Source organism: Priapulus caudatus, unplaced genomic scaffold, assembly GCF_000485595.1.
Source record: "Priapulus caudatus unplaced genomic scaffold, Priapulus_caudatus-5.0.1 Scaffold1441, whole genome shotgun sequence".
Lineage (NCBI taxonomy): Eukaryota > Metazoa > Priapulida > Priapulimorpha > Priapulimorphida > Priapulidae > Priapulus > Priapulus caudatus.
In genome coordinates this window covers 57,098-74,492 of record NW_014578502.1, presented here as the reverse complement: position 1 = coordinate 74,492, position 17,395 = coordinate 57,098, and the positions used below count along the sequence as shown (strand labels likewise).

General features: G+C 41.1%; 1 protein-coding gene across 1 annotated transcript; it reads right to left on the bottom strand.

Moving 5' to 3' along the window:
• Nucleotides 1–3,569: 3,569 nt before the first annotated feature.
• LOC106816646 (neuropeptide-like protein 31) lies at nucleotides 3,570–5,353 on the bottom strand. Its single transcript, XM_014821271.1, has 3 exons — nucleotides 5,258–5,353; nucleotides 4,813–4,855; nucleotides 3,570–4,335 (listed from the first exon to the last, which is right to left on the bottom strand). The coding sequence occupies exons 2-3, from the start codon at nucleotides 4,849–4,851 to the stop codon at nucleotides 3,988–3,990; spliced, it is 387 nt and encodes a 128-aa protein (XP_014676757.1). The 5' UTR covers nucleotides 4,852–4,855; nucleotides 5,258–5,353; the 3' UTR covers nucleotides 3,570–3,987.
• Between the last annotated feature and the right edge of the window lie 12,042 nt (nucleotides 5,354–17,395).

The following is a 17,395-nucleotide window of genomic DNA, read 5'->3' as shown; positions in this document are numbered from 1 at the left end:
ACTAATGGTAGCCCTTCTTACATGCGTGTGCCATATTTGGGCAACAAAATCGAGTTTTGTGGAACCGGATTGACAGAATTGAGTTTTGTGTTTACAAAATTGAGTTTTGTGGTACAGGATTGACAGAATTGAGTTTTGTGTTTACAAAATTGAGTTTTGTGGTACAGGATTGACAGAATTTAGTTTTGTGTTTACAAAATTGAGTTTTGTGGGACAGGATTGACAGAACTTAGTTTTGTGTTCACAAAATTGAGTTTTGTGGGACAGGATTGACAGAATTGAGTTTTGTGTTCACAAAACTCATTTTTGTCAAGTTTATAAGTACAAAAATGCCTGTCCTGCATGGCGCCCCGTAATAGCCACCTATATAGCGTGGAAAGAATACCTTCATGCGAACGGCCGAAAGAGAAATTATCTGACAACAATGGGGGATAATAGTGAGTGTGCACGGAGAGACCAACCAACTCCTTTCTCGTGCCTGAATCGACTCACCTAATTAATGTCGACACGCTTGAATCTCGCTGAAAACATTAAAGTTACACATGTGTTCAGATGATATCGAGCGGAACTCTCGTGAATTAAGCAATAAAAGCTAGTTAATTTAATACGCTATTGCAAACAGGCAAACGTGTAAAAATTAGGAATAATTGAAATAATTGGAATCGCTTCCTCCCACGCATAGTCAGTCACACGCTGTGACAACCACGCAAAAATTGCGTAGTTTCTGTGCAAATAAGCGAAATACAAACTACAAGAACACAACGATGCTTGTAAAATATTTCTTGATATTTATATATTCCAGACAAAAATCTAATTTTAATTAATAGTTACAGTTACGCTCATACGTCAGATGTGACCATACCCGCGGAAAACAATGGGCGATTTTATACGTGGATTTCAAGGAATAGTTTACTACTTTTTATAAGCGATCAGAGAAAGTAGTTGCGAAGATTGTTTCATGACGATGCATTTGTAACTAAAAATTCCTAATAAAGTCACAAGTAACTGTTACTTTGTTTTCAGTCACATAGCATGGAGAAGGTGATATATGTAAGAATATCTCGCTAAGTGTTAGATAGCGTTATTGCAAGTGTCAGTGTTTTTGTGCGATACCTTAAATTAATATTATTTGGAGATATATGTTCCGTTCACAATGTGTTTATTTGATTTGATCTGCATGCACTAGTGATACTGATTTTTAATCAATTACTAATTTCACATAAAAATAAATTTATCTCAGTTAGATCCATAATAAGTTATAAATACTTAATAACTTATTATGGAACTAACTGAGATAAACATATTTTTATGTGAACTATAGAGATCCGATGAAATTATTCAATCAATTACTAATTTCGGTTTTGATAGCTTGGCCCATGTGTGTCTGTGATAGATAGTACTTCTGCTAAAGCTAAGCTCAACTCTTGTTGCATATAAAATGTTCATATAGTTTCTTTGCGGAACATTAAGTCTATAGCCTTTCCACGGTTTAGGCCTAAACGACAAGACCATTTATTCTTCGAAGTATAGTCTTAAGGGGTGGGCAGATTTTCAGTAATAGCCCAATGGGCTCCTATTTTTACGAAACTCGGTATTCGCTTTCATTATCCTCCCCTTGTAAGCCAGAGCCAGAAGATTCATATATAGATATATATTAAATATTCATATATTTATATATATCAAGATATGTCAGAAGCATCATAAATAGTTTTGACAACAAAAATCTAAGGTCTCATCACTTTGGCAGGTGAGATGTCGTTTAAAAAGTTTAGATTTTAAAGTTATCACGTCATAACTATTTATGTTTCTGAAAATTAGCCCCAGTGGCTTATCTCTCTCCTTTTATACACATTGTGTCTAATTCGCGCAATTATCGAAATTCTGTAATTGCTCTCGTGTCGTAAATCGTTCATTACATCCTGTTCTAAACAACAGGGTGCAACACTTGAGGTGACTGGATTAGCCTACGTGGTATATGTTATCAGCTATGCTCACCCAACCTCGGTGATGGCGTCGCGACATTTACGCTCATAACTAAATACGCGTTATCGCCTGCCGATCCCGAAACGCCAATCTCCAAGATTAGAAAAACAACAGGCGATGTAGCATAACGTACACCCGCATCATGATAAACCTCCCATTTCACATTCATTTGCGCATGCATGGGCAATGGGTCAAATCCGAGTTTGACGCGCATCTATACATTTTAACGACAGCTATGAGGCACTTTGTTAGACGTCTACATGCTCGTGCGGAATGACGAAGGAGATGCTTGCCGTGTGCCACACCTTACCATCGGGATATTACCAACTGTCTTTCATCTCGACCTAAATCAATACCCACATGCGCTCACGCACACTGACCACGCGTACGAAAGCAGATTTCTGCCGCGGTTTGTCGACCAGATGTGGGTTATATTGTGATTGTTTCTTTTAGAGCACTGTCTTCTAGACTGTATTTTCACGTGTGGAGACATCCGTAGACGAACTGATAAGATGTGCTGAGAGGCGAACATCACAATAGCGTAAGCGGGTCAGCAGACATTTCTTCACGCAGCACGTACGCATTCACGCATGCGCGTGGGATTCCGAAACTCAGGTATGGTCAACGGAAATACATTTCAAACTACGGTTAAACGCGTACCTCTTTTTCACATTGTCTGACCTACATGTATTACCTACTGATGCATTATCGATAACAGTGCAAATTTATGGAGCAAAGCAACCGAATGTAATTCGTTCAATGAGATAAAATGTTTTCGCCCACTTTTGATGTTCTGTTAATAGTTTGATGTTATATTTTTGTGAAAACAAACCATGTTCGCCTATCAGAAGTAACAGCAATATGTATGAAACTTCAAAGCGGTTGTATTCGAAGTAATTTTTTTTGAATTTCACCTTTATATGTTAAGTGCGTGATATTCAAACAGACTTTTGAGCCGAGCCGATAAACTAGGAAACTGATGGGTCGTGATATTCCTAAACCTTTTACGTTGTGCTACTCCGCGTAATTCCGGCATGCAACGCACAAGCACTGGCATGCATAAGAGCAGATGAGATAAGAGCAAAACGCATAAATACGGGTTGTGCCGAATTCCGCCGACCTTTCCCGACAATGGTCGTTCGCACCGATCACGTGATTCTTTTCCGCGTATAAGCGCTGCAGGATTTTGAGACGTCATGCCAGCCGGCACGCGTTGATATCTTCGTTCATAATCTGATTTGTTTCGCAGTTCGCTCAGTTCGATTCGCAATGACGCTTCACTATTTCTTAAGCACTGGAGTTGAATTTGGAATAATAATTAATTTTTCTGGATAATAAGGAAACGCTTAACAACTCATTCGGTATCATTGTGATCATATGCTCTCTTCTGTTACTCGTGGGCGTACGGAGAGAGAAGGGGAAGGAGAGACAGAGAGAGCAAGATAGGGAGAGAGTGAGAACGGGTGGAAGAGAAAGGGAGAGAGAGAGAGAGAGAGAGAAAGAGAGAGAGAGAGAGAGTAGAGGAAAGCGCAAAGATAAAAGGCAATCCGAAAGATCAATGCCACAATAACATAAAGCCATCGCAATTAATTCAGAGAACTATTTTATTTATTACAAGTTAAACGCTAAAAGTTTATAAAACAGAATAGGTCCTGTGAAACCCGTAACATGGTTTGCATTATATAGGGCTATGTAGATATAAATATACCAACCTACACTTATAACAACATAACTGAAAGTGCCATGGGCTAAAGCCGACAGGCGTATGTATAACAGCTCTATACGTATTAATATAAACGGTATTACATTGGCTAACTCGAATTTGGTATTACTTGACAGGTTACACTTTGGATTTCAGCCGACAGAGTTCTGTGGCACGGTAGATTTAGTTGTAGTACCCACTATGCCTATACGCAACAGTGGTATATTCGAATGATCACATATTCTTACGCTGAGCAGATCGTCGAAATAAGTTAGAGAAACGTTAGAAGTTGCTAACATAATTTAGTGACCGTAGGCTCTAATATAAACGGGCCTTCCGTAGCCATATCCGCCGTATCCACCGCCGTATCCACCGCCGTATCCACCGCCGTATCCACGACCGTATCCACCTCCGTATCCGCCGTATCCTCCTCCATATCCGTAGCGCCTGTATCCGCCTCCGTATCCGCCGTATCCTCCATATCCGTGGCGCCTGTATCCGCCTCCGTATCCGCCGTATCCTCCATATCCGCGGCGCCTGTATCCTCCGTATCCTCCATATCCGTGGCGCCTGTATCCTCCGTATCCCCCGTATCCCCCGTATCCACCATATCTTCTGTGGCCTCCGCCGTAAGCATATGCGGTAGCCACCTATAAATTGTTCAAGCATATGACGATATAACGACTGGAAGCTTTTACTGTCTACATGACTTTCGATATTTTTACACCTATACCACACATATCCATTCATCCATGCACCCACCCATCCACCCATCTATTTATCCATACATCCATCCATGCATGTATCCATCCGTCCATTCATGCATCCATCTATGCATTCATCTATCCAGCCATTCACGCATCCATCTATGCATTCATCCATTCATCGATCCGTCCGTCCGGCTATTCGTCCGTTCGTCCGTCCATCCATGCATCTATCCATCTATCCATCTATTCAGCCATCGAACCATCCATCCATCTACCAAATCACTCATTCATCAATATAATAATGATCCGTATGTCAACATTTTGCTTGTCCGATATTTTACAAACCAGGCTAAGGTTCTTGGCGCCAGCCGCTATAACGAAATTAGCCCGCTAAAATTAAACTTTGTCAGAGTTGCTCACCAAGACAGCCAGGCAGAGAAGAATCGTGGTAGCCCTCATTTTCCTACAATATACACAAACGCCATATAGATACCAAACTATACTCTAGGAACTACCCTAAATTCAAAACAATATAAACATAATCCGAAATTATTTAAATTAAGTACGGAAATGCTCTACATCGCACTGTTATCATGTCCGATAAACTACATCATATATTGCATTGAAAACGCATCTTGACAAAATTAATCAATCGCACATTTTAATATCCTGCTTCTCATAAAGACGCATTTTGATCGTTGATAAATGCTGAAAACAGAATGAAGCAAACGCGATGTAACCTAAATCATTGTAACTATCAGCAGCTACATGTAATCATGCAGCATTATCGTTTCATTTGCAGCCCGAGTGAAAAATTGAGCGAGGTTCAATCAGAAGCCGTGTGCATATAACAATAATAACTTACGGTTACGTATCGTGGAGTACTGTGCTCGGTATAACTTCTTCGGCAGAGAGAGCGACGGTGATGCTGTCCTCTACCTCCATCCGGCTATATATGCAGACTTCTCTCGACTGTGACCCCAAAATTCATGACGTCTCTCTGCCAGAAGATACACGGTAGGACACACCATGTGACCTTCACAGTCCATCGTTCTCATTACATCAATCATCCGTGCACGTGGGGTTCAAGCCATAGCCATACACGACTTCTTGCAAAACGCACTAGAAACGTAGATGGGTGTAGAGTGGCACAGCCAATTCGAACGCAATAGGGTAGCCAGATTAGGTCAATGAGAAAGCAACGAGGACGCCGCCAATGGGCGCGTCTATGAGGTACAATGCGTTCCAAACGGGAAACTCCGCTCCTTTTTACTACGAAGGATTGCGCTTGTCAAAGAAGATTTTTTTGGTGGGACATAAGTGTGTCATGGAATTTCTGATCTTGTTTAATTAAAGGCGGTGTAAAAAATAGGTGAGTTGCTGTGCCTAAATCTGGCTAGTCATGGGCGTCCGGACAGCGCATGCGTCAATGCCGAGTGGAGAGAATTGTCCACTCGCGAGTATAGGAATAAGTAGCACAGGTGAGCGACGGATTACCGATAACTGAAGGTGCGCACCGCCTCACTCTTACTTTTCACCGTGATTATAGAAGGTTGATATAATTATTGGTTTTCACTTACAAAAATTAGGAAGAATCTGGTAAAAACTCGACGGATTAAAACACGGATGGAAAAGACGTTTTAATTAATTGCTTATAAATAGAAAATAGACATACTAAAACGTACGTATTACCGTATATACCGTATATAATAACTGTCATTTTATTAATTTTCTAAGAAAAATTATTATAATGCAATCAGTCGGCTCGTTCTCATTCCCTCTTACTCATTTATTTCTATGCGCATATATAAATTGAGTGAAATTATAAAACCGGTTTACTACAGGCGAAACGATAAACACGCTATAAATTTTATATGTACCATATAAAGGTACATCGTCATGCGTAAATTGATCTGTTTCAGTCTAGCGAAACATTCAGTATGGTGAGTAATCGGAATGAATCATTAGTAGTGATATATTCCAACCAAACAACCGCGATTAATAGTATCAGGAGTGAATAATAATAGAATGACTATAATAGAGTGAATAATAATCTATTATTATTCACTCCTGATAGTATGAATGACTTATCGTAGTGGTTATTGTATGCCAAGGTATTCTCGAACAGATTGACCTATATCTTACACAACGACGTGTATTTAATTAGAAAATATTATTATCAAAGTAAACGGCCTTAGACTTTCGCAGCTAGTGAAAATATTTGTCTTTTAACAAACCCTGAATTTTAAATGTGATTGCTCGCGTGGGGTTTTACAGTGATAAATGTTTCTCTCTTTCCCGTCCCTCGCCAAAAATTGTGACTCGCTCTCTACTGACTCTCTGACTCTCTTTCACTCCACACCTGGGCCACCAGCGCATTGAGAATAGCGCGGCGAGGGTACGTGGAATAAATTACAGAAGACTAATGCGATCAACGCCGCGCTAGAAGAATGCGATTCTTCATCTGCTTCTATCTTAATGTTTATTTTTTGGGGGTCAGTCTGTCAAGGTATTAGTAATTTCTTAGGTAATACTATATCTCGGCCTCCTCACAATATCCGCATACCAAACGTGTAATATATTCTCTCCTAATGAGATATAAACGGGTAGGCCGTTGATTTTCCGGCAAACAATCGTGCCCTCGAGGGCCAATGGTGAAATTTAGATTTTCAACGCGCTCTCTCATTGTGCTTTTATATGAGAATTTCATTGTCCTTGATCTTGAAGAAATCTGAACTTGATAATTTCAAACATACATACACACATACATACATACATACATACATACATACATACATACATACATACATACATACCACGCACGCACGCCCACGCACGCAACGCACGCACGCACGCACGCACGCCACGCCACGCACGCACGACGCACGCCACGCAGCCGCACTCGGCACGCACACACACACACACACACACACATACACACACACGCGAACGCACTCACACGTGGTGCACTGAGACCAAGCGTACATGGACCGCCCTTCTTTATCGGTATTTATTCCTTTTCCGGTATTGACTATCCTTAATACGGATCGCTCTCTTTACACAACCGTAAAATGTAGCATCCGTTATACGTTATAGTTATCGTTATCCGTAGCTAAGCTCAAAATCGCTTGTTCAAACTTCAGTTGGAATTAAACGATTATACAGTAATCGTTACGTCGTGACACGACGCTTATAAGTAGATTTTCTAGAACGGGTAACTCTCTGTGTCTCCCCCTCTCTATGTGTATCTGCCGCTCTCTTAATCCCTGCATGTAGTTCACAATAATCCTATGTTATCACTCTCACCCACTCTTACACTCGACCTTTCTTACATCTTCTTCGCACACACTCTCACTTTCGTACTATCGCAATTTATTTCCATTTCGCGCATGCACGCGTGTGAAAGCATAATCCCGGGGCTTCGAATAACTTCAAAAATACGGAGCGATGAATTCAAAGAGCGCGCGAACACGATCGTCAAGCTCTTCACACGATACGCTCGAAAGTTAGGTGCCATGCCCAAATAAGTCATGGGTATGTATGCACTCGATGCTGGCCAGAAAACCTGCTTAGGGCGACACTTTTCTAGTAGCCTCTTGTGAAAACATGCATCGTTAGGCTAATGTTATTTCAATTGGTCAGATACTCCCCCTGGGTTTCACAAAACACGCTTGTGCATGCACATAATTAAGACTATATCTCGCTGTTTTAAATCTTGGTCAGTAGGCCGTTTCAAGTACACTGCATGAAGGTCATTGTGAAGCACGTGATCTGTGCTTTCGCGCATAAATCGCGGCATTGTCCGGACCGACAACGGAAGATTAGACGTCGCGGAACAAAGTAATTGATGTTACCGGCTTGGTGAACTGCAGTGGACAGTAACTACGCTACACACTAGTACTATATAGGAGCACTAAAGAGGGAGCTATACTACTACACCCGACCAGTGTCGGGGAACAAAGCATAATCGCGACGAATCCGCGCCCCGCACCCTCGTACGACTGGGCAAGGAAACTAGGATGAAAATGTGAAGGAAAACAAACGGCAGCCGCACGTGGTTCCGGCTTGACTGCGACAGTGCTCAACGTTACATCGAGTGAAATTCTCCGTACGTGATGTATTTTCTATCGTATTTCAAGGCGAGAACCCCCCCCTCCCCGCATTGCCTAAAGTCGTAAAATCGCTCAATGACTGTATAAGCGATTGTATAATCGATTGGATAAGCGATAAGGGTCGAGGAGTGGTGGGCCGGTGTTCAATTATTCTGTTAGAATAATAATATTTTCAGTTCCGATGGACACCCGCTATGTTGTGCAATGATAACCATGGAATAAAATTGACGATTATCGTTGCTATAGAAGATTACGTCCATGGCTCCACTATATTTCAATCAAATGGCACAGTTTATAAACCCGGTTGAATTAAATTGTGAGTCATTTCACGCATTGCGTAGGTGTGGCTAGAGCCGGATTAGGCGACGTAATGATTCGAGGTCCTGACTTTAATAAAAAGATTAAAAGTCTCGGTCATGAACACATTTTCAGAGCAACGAGAAATCAAGGTTATTTGCTCCAGGATGCGTTTCGTTTCCGCGTTGGTTTCGTGCGTGATAATGAGATCATCGAACAAACTAGGAACGGCGTTACTTCTTTACACGAATGCTAAAGGACCTGCTAATGTGTTTCAAAGCTGAAAAGCTGAGTCACAACTAGCGCAAGTATCGAGCACATAATTATTGTAAGATGTGCCATATTCACGTCAGTCGGTGGTGTTGCGTGCCATTCGAAAAAAGGCGCATTGCGAGGAGTTATTATTACTCCAGATGTCTTACGATGCTCAATAGGCATATGTGTGATATCAGGAGTTAATAAAGACAACTCTTATTGTTTTAAATTAATAATTATATTATAATAATTATTATATATTATATATATATATATATATATATATAAATATTATATATAAATATTAATATAATTATATTATAATAATTATATTAATCCTTCGTTGTCTTTATTAACTCCTGGTGATATAGTACTCCTCATATTACAGAGTCACACACTCTTATTTTTTCATTTTGTTTGTTTCGGCTCTGATTGATATTGTTGGTTTTATTTGAATTATTTGTATCTTTATTGAATTTTAATATCATTTAATTTATAATTTTAATTTTAAGTTTAAAGTTCCATTTAATCTTAATCGTAATTACTCGTTTACGCGTGAAATTAAAATGAAATCAAAATCCAGATTAAAAAAACGACAAGGAAACCCAATTTCTTTTTAAGAGAATGGGTAGTCGATCCTATTCAGATATCTGGACCGGTTTATTGCCTGATGATGTAGTTTAATCACGCAGACCCTGGCGATGATATCTTATAAATGGCATCGCCTTCATATTGAGACTGTCTATAGCAAATCATGACATTTAATCATTCCAATGGGAAACATGTAATACAGTGCAGTCCATGGGATAATTTAGTGATCACTGATTAAATAGACTATTACCCGAACGAGTATTTCACAGCTTTACTCTGCCTGTCTTGACTTGGGTCTGTAAATTAACAAACGTTCACGAGCAAACTAGGAGCGGAATTAATTTCTTAAATGGGTGCTAAAAGATCTGATAAGGTATTTCAAAGCTGAAATGCTGAGTCCCCACTATAGCGCACTAGTATCGAACACATAAATCTAACACATGTGCCAGATTCACTTCATGCAGGCGGTGGTGAAGTGCATTGTGCTTTGCCATTCGAAAAGAAATAGACGCATCACGAGGAGTTGTTATTATGATGTCAGATTGCATAATGTCCTACAATGCTCAATAGGCATATGCGTGATATAGTGCCCCCATATTACACAGTGGCACACTCTTATTTTTTCCTTTTGTTTGTTTCGGCTCGGATTGATATTGTTGGCTTTATCATACTGATTTGTATCTTTATTTAATATTTATTTAATTAAATTTCAAAGTTCCATTGAATTTTAATCGTAATTACTCGTTTACGCATAAAATCGAAATGATATCATCAAAAATAAAATAAAAAACATAAGGAAACGCAATTCTCGCCTAGCACGCAGACTAGGCGACACTGGCGATTGTATGTTATAAATGCCATCTCCTAATTTTTTTTTAGATATTTTTCAATCCGATGTCTACAGCAAATCTTGGCATTCAATCAATCCATCGGGAATAATACAGTGATCACTTCGATGGAATAATGCCCGAAGTATAATATAGTGGCTTAACTGTTTTAACTTGGGTCTGTAAATTATGAAATCGGTTTCACGCTGTTTGTTCCAATTTTATATATATTATCTTACTATTTTTATATAATCTTCACGCATTTATATTTCTCATCTATTTACACGAGTACGGCCAACTAATTAACATTGAAAATTTGGCGCCATGTGTATGTTGGGTCGGCGATCATGCAGCTTTCAATACAGTGGCAAATAAGCCAATGAGCGCTGGAACAGGGCAAGAATAAAATCGTTTTGTAGTATGTCCGCGCGCTCGATTTTTTTTATTTCTTAATGGAAAGGGTTAGAACTCCTTGCAATTGTTAAGTTCAGAAACTATAATCATTGCTGAATGTGACAGTGTAGATGGCTCGTCCGGTGTAAACTGCTGGGGCGGCCGGGGAATTGTCAAAGGAACTCTACTTTTACACGTAAAATCACGTTGCAAAGTGGCCATTTCATGTGTGCCGGGAACACCTTGTTTACATAAAAAATTATTGGAGAATGTTTGAGTTAACAACATAATTATATGGCGTCGCTTGCAACGTCAATTCAGAGGATGGCGTTGTAATTTCTCAAAAAATCTTTGCTGATTTATGGGAGTTTTTTTCGTATGTATGGCAAATGGGAAACGATTATCCCACCTAATATAAGCGTATCCTAAACGACGAGGCATCAACAGCCTGTAGCAACTACGGCTGCTGCGTCACCCGCCTACTGCGTCACCCGTCTGCTGCGTCACCCGTCTACTGCGTCATTCGTCTGCTGCGTCACCCGTTTGTTGCGTCACCCGCCTGCTGCGTCACCCATCTGCTGCGTCACCCGTCTGCTGCGTCACCCGTCTGCTGCGACACCCGCCTGCTGCGTCACCCGTCTGCTGCGACACCCGCCTGCTGAGTCACCCGTCTGCTGCGACACTCGTGTGCTGCGTCACTCGTCTGCTGCGTCAACCGCATGCTTCGTCACCCGTCTGCGGCGTCACATGTCTGCGGGAAACGCTGCACGCAGTCACGCCAGCCTGCAGAACGACGTTGAGCACGTGAGCGATGACGTAACATCGGAACACGCGCCGAACTCGCTTACGGCTTTATCTCGGAGGATTTTCAGCTTAGAACTTCCGTCGGCTTCCGTCTCACCATAGATATATACAACTATGTGTTGTATGTATCTATGGTCTCACTCATCATCTCGTAATCACAAAGAAAGCGCAGTACATTAGAAGCCATAGCAGAGGCTCAGTAAATGCGTGTATACGGAGTATAGATTTTACCAGGGGGTAATAAGGACAATTTGTCATTATTAATCACTGATTTTACTTATCACCTCTACCTGGACAGCATATCCCGAGCAAAAGCCCAGAGTAACGCAGTGCTCGCTGTCCCTGTTGGTGTTACACTGGACGTGCGCCGCCACTGAGTTTATATACATTAGGAACCCACATACCGTAGGTGATACAACCGACGGGGGATACGGACTAGACCAGGGGTGGGCAAACTTTTCAAAGCGAGGGCCGCATCAGTGGGCCATGAAAAGTCAAAGGGCCGCACCTTTTAAAATCGGGCGGTGCGCTCTAAGATAATACGTGCTCTAAGATACGTGCTCTAAGATAATACGTGCGTTTCGCCTCAAGGGCGCCATCTCTGAACCATAATTAGCTGAAATGGCGTTACAGAGCGAACCAGAGACAATAGAACACTAATCTGTATGACAATGAAAAAGTCAGCCTCGGTTCAAGCACAAGCATGTTGACTTTCACACAAATTTATTGATTTAAAAAAAAAAAAATCAATTTGCCCACCCCTGGACTAGACTATAACGTATAGTACCCAGGGGGGCAAGACAGGTTTACCAGAACCGGGATGCTATAAAAGGTTGTTTCGTATCAACGTGTTCAGGGGACCTCCCTGAACAACTTCCAGGTGGACAACCTTGAAAATATGCTGCTGAAAAAAATTGGTGGCCATTTTTCAAAATGGCCACCGTGTGTAACTAAGGACAGCTTTCACCATGTGTGTGGTATCATATTAAAGGGAATTATATTTTCTACAAGATGACACTACATTTAATGAGCTTAGTGATGATTTTAATGCCAATTTTGGGCAAAAAATTTGATTTTTTAACATTTTATTCCAAAATATGAATTGCACCAAAATTTATTTTTCTCCATATTTTAAACGTCCTTTTGAGTAATGAATTGGAACTTTTCAGAAAACTGCCTATCTGTATGGTTAATATTGTCGCAAAAGCTCAAGTTTATTGCTTTTCTAACAATAAAGTTATATTACTCCAAATTTAACATTTTGATATTAACTAAAAACAGCATTTTGTACATTATAGTGGGGATTACAGCGTGTCATGAAAATAGCTCCCGTAGGATTTTTGTGCTCAAATTCATTTTTTTGCTTTATCGAGTTGATTTAGGGTCAAACTATCAGAAAATGGCGGGGTTCAAATTTAATTTAGTTTTAATTTTAGTTTAATTTAATTTTATATAGTAATGTTCCTTCTCTTTATTCTAAATCTGTAAGCTGAGCATGAAAAAGAACAACACAAATAATAAACGTTTACTGTCATTTTAATTGTGAACAGAATAATGGGACAGAATGACAAATATACCTTGGACACTAATACATCGAACATAAAATTACCTGTCACTGTGCGTTAGTTAATTGTCACTGTCCAAGTCACTGCTTTCACTGCTTTCAAATATTGCAGTGTACTGAACACGGCTGCACTTGGTTGCTGATCCCTGGCAGCGACATCCAATGTAACATGCAACAGCCTTCTTCGCACAGGAACAGTTTCTGTTGCACCCTCTGGTGCAGCCACACGCGATGGCCTTGCTTTGTCATTGTCTGCAGCCAGGCTGGTTGAGTTGAAGGGACTGGGACAAGTTTCCCATCCTGCAGAGCCCAGCCATACTCCTCAAATGGGGGAAGCTCTGGCCTGCCAATGTGTGCACTCTTGTCTATGAAAGTTGCTAGAGCTGCACGTCGTAGGTGTTGTCAAGAAATGCATCTTCTGTTGGTGGTAGCAGCTTCAGCAGAGTTGACCTGTTATTCAGGAATTTGTTGACCCTCAGTTTTCCAAGATCACACTCCTCGAAGTCAACAGCTTTGTTAGAGTACACAGTGATGACAAGCTTGCGTGCCTGGTCGATGAGTTCCAATGTGATGTCTTGCTGACCTTGCTCGCCAAAGTCTTCAAGTTTAGATATGTGTGTAGTCTTGCTACTGCTCATCCAGGTCTTCTTCCCAGTGAAGAAAAGATAGCTTGTCGTGTCTCTTCCACTCAGGCTGTGGATAAATGGTAGTGCACGACACTGCGAAGGTCCCAGTGCCACAGCCATTTAGTGTATGGGTAGGTAGTTCTCCGTGGCAGTTCTCGCCCACAGTTCAGGAAGATCTTTCAGAATAGTGGTGGCATAGTAGACACAGATGATGATGATATCCGTGTCATTGCCGTGAATGATCACTCTCTCAACATCTTCATTCTGAACGCTGTATATAGCATGACTTGTATCAGCCTCCTGCTGTGTAGACTCCAAGGCAGTGACGTCAGTTGCGGACCCTTCGGTGAGCAGCACACTCAGGGTTTCTTCCTTGAATCCTCCGCCTAGGTAAAGGCGAGTTGAACCCAGTGCTGGATCTAGCTGTTCACTCTCGGTCCACGTCTCACACAGGAAACTCAGCTTTGTTGGCTGATACTGAGAAGAATTCTTGTGGGTCTGGGGCTCAGTACTGCTCACTGACTTCAAACACCTTAGCTGGTCTGGATCGGCCGTACCTGTGCTGCTGCTCTGCTGATTTGAGACTTTGTTCACTGTATTGGTAACAGCAGAAATGTATGATCCCTGTGCCAGCAGGAACATCTTTCAGCAGCTAGTGCTTGTAGCGATCAGCAATGGCTCTGAATGTTTCATCTTTCTTGAATGACCAGTGGCGTATGGCATGCATTTCGTCAACCACCACTGCTGTCTTCAGGTATGAGCGTTGATGTCGAAATGATGTAGAAACAGATCCAAACTTGTGTGGTAAACTGTACAATCTTTAATACTNTGTGCATATTGGATCTTTTCGCCATGTCACCGTGCACGTACATCTGTACAATTCCACAGCCTGAGTGGAATAGACACGACAAGCTATCTTTTCTTCACGTTGTGAAGAAGACGCTGGATGAGCAGGTAGCAGAGACTGACACACATATCTAAACTTGAAAGACTTTGGCGAGGGCAAGGTCCAAGACACACATTTGGAACCTGCAAATATACCGACCAGAAAGTTGGCAGTAGCGCGCAACGTTCAAGAAATGGTACGGTCAAAAACCCATAACTATTCAGTAATTCTTCCCAAAAAATCAAGTTGTTGCTGGATATATCGTCTCTGCATTAAAATGGTAATTTAAAAATCAAGCTTGTCATCAACTGTGTAGCTCTAACAAAGCTGTGTGACTTTGAGGAGATGTGTATTGGAAAAGCTGAGGGTGAACAAATTCCTGATAACAGGTTTCAATTCTGGCTGAAGCTGCTACACCGACAGAAGATGCATTTCTTGACAACACCTACGACGTGCAGCTCTAGCAAACTTGTCATAGCAAGAGTGGCACACATTGGCGAGGCCAGAGCTTCGCCATTTGAGGAGTATGGCTGGGCTCGTGGCAGGATGGGAAACTTGTGCCCAGTCCTTCAACATCACCAGCGCTGGCTGCAACAATCGACAGAAGCAGGCCAGTCCGCGTAGTGGCTGCACCAGAGGGTGCAACAGAAACTGTTCCTGTGGCGAAGAAGGGCCCGTTGGCATGTTTTACATTTGGATGTCGCTGCAGGGATCAAGAACCAAGTGCCAGGCCGGTGTTCAGTACACTGGCAATAGTTTTGACAAGCAGTGAAAGGCAGTGACTTGCAGGTGACAATTAACTAACGCACAGTGACAGGTAATTTTATGTTCGAATGTATCTAGTGTCCAAGGTATTATTTGTCATCTCTGTCCCCATTATTCTGTTCACAATTAAAATTACAAGTAAACGTTTATTATTTTGTGTTGTTCTTTTCGATGCTCAGCTTACAGATTTAGAATAAAGTAGAAGGAACATTCCCTATATAAAATTAAATTAAACTAAATTAAAACTAGATTAAATTTGAAGCGACCCGCGCATTTTCTGATAGTTTGACGGCCTAAATCAACCTCGATAAAGCAAAAAAATTGAATTTGAGCACAAAATCCTACGGGAAGCTATTTTCATGACACGCTGTAATCCCGCACTAATAATGTAGCAAAATGCTGTTTTTTAGTCTCTCTATATGCAATATGTTAAATTTGGAGGTAATATAACTTTCTTGTTAGGAAAAGCAATAAACTTTGAGCTTTGCGACAATATTAACCATACCATATGGGCAGTTTTCTGAAAAGTTGCCAATTCATTCTCAACAAGGACGTTTGAATATGGAGAAAAATAAATTTTGGTGCAATTCACATTTTGGGAAAAAAATGGTAAAAAATCACATTTTTTGCCCAAAATTGGCATTAAAATCATCACTAAGCTCATTAAATGTGGTATCATCTTGTAGAAAATATAATTCCCTTTAATATGATACCACACACATGGTGAAAGCAAGTTCTATTCAAACAATATCTTAAAAATTGATCATCCTTAGTTACACACGGTGGCCATTTTGAAAAATGACCGCCAATTTTTTTCAGCAGCATATTTTCAAGGTTGTCCACCTGGAAGTTGTTCAGGGAGGTCCCCTGAACACGTTGATACCAAACAACCTTTTATAGCATCCCGGTTCTGGTAAACCTGTCTTGCCCCCTGGGTATGGCACCCATGCCCACACAATCATGTCACGCCTAACCGTTCCCTCTATTCTCAGAAACCGTCTGCGCACTACAGATGAACAACTTATTCATAAATGACCCGTCAGCACCACAAACATCAATACACGTGCTCGTCTACCAATGAAATACTAAATAAAACAACTCACAGAAAACCATTACACTGTGAATACTATACAACACTGAAATTAGTTTTATAGTACTCTAGCTTCTAATAACTACATGTGTAAAAAAAAAATGCTACTCCAGTCAACAATAGTGACTTACAACCACACTGCCAATTCAATTCAATTCATCATTTTATTTACACTGCAACATGTCAACAGCAATTACCACACCGTGACAAAAGAGACATTTATAACCACACTGTCAACAACAATAACTTACAACCAAACTATGCCAACAGTGATTTATTTCAGGACACAAACAAATACTGTGGTGCGGCAATTTGCTATGTAGGTAACTGGGCAAGCTCCCAGGTCAATTCATATATTAACTAGAGCACTCGGAGAGCACAGACCTCCGCCAAGGCAGCTGAATTCTCTCAATGTGAATTTTTTTTTTTAATTAATTAATTAATTAAATAATTAATTGGATCCGGATTAGTGCGAGCGTGCAGGTGGGGGAGGACTGTGGTTGCCCCTTAGCCTGTGGTTGCGTGTTTGTAAGCATACAGCCAGCGCACCTAGCGGAAGTGAACTGAAACGTGCATGGTAACACACAAACCCACAAACACACAAACCAACACTCAAAGACACGCCGGTGAAAACATAACCTCCGCCAAGCCCCTGGCGGAGGTAAAAAGTATGGGTTTAGTCAGCGAGCAGCTGAAGCGCTCCCACGACTGTATACATGCGGAAATAACGTCGCAACCACGTATCAATTTTTTTCTCCGAGCAACCAATTCTTTGAGAGGTGTGTTGGGCGTG

Bases quoted from the DNA above. Each gene is read 5' to 3' on its own strand.
- LOC106816646 (XM_014821271.1), bottom strand. From the start codon at position 4,851: ATGAGGGCTACCACGATTCTTCTCTGCCTGGCTGTCTTG. The intron at 4,336-4,812 runs GTGAGCAACTCT...AACAATTTATAG, and splicing joins TTCTCTGCCTGGCTGTCTTG to GTGGCTACCGCATATGCTTA.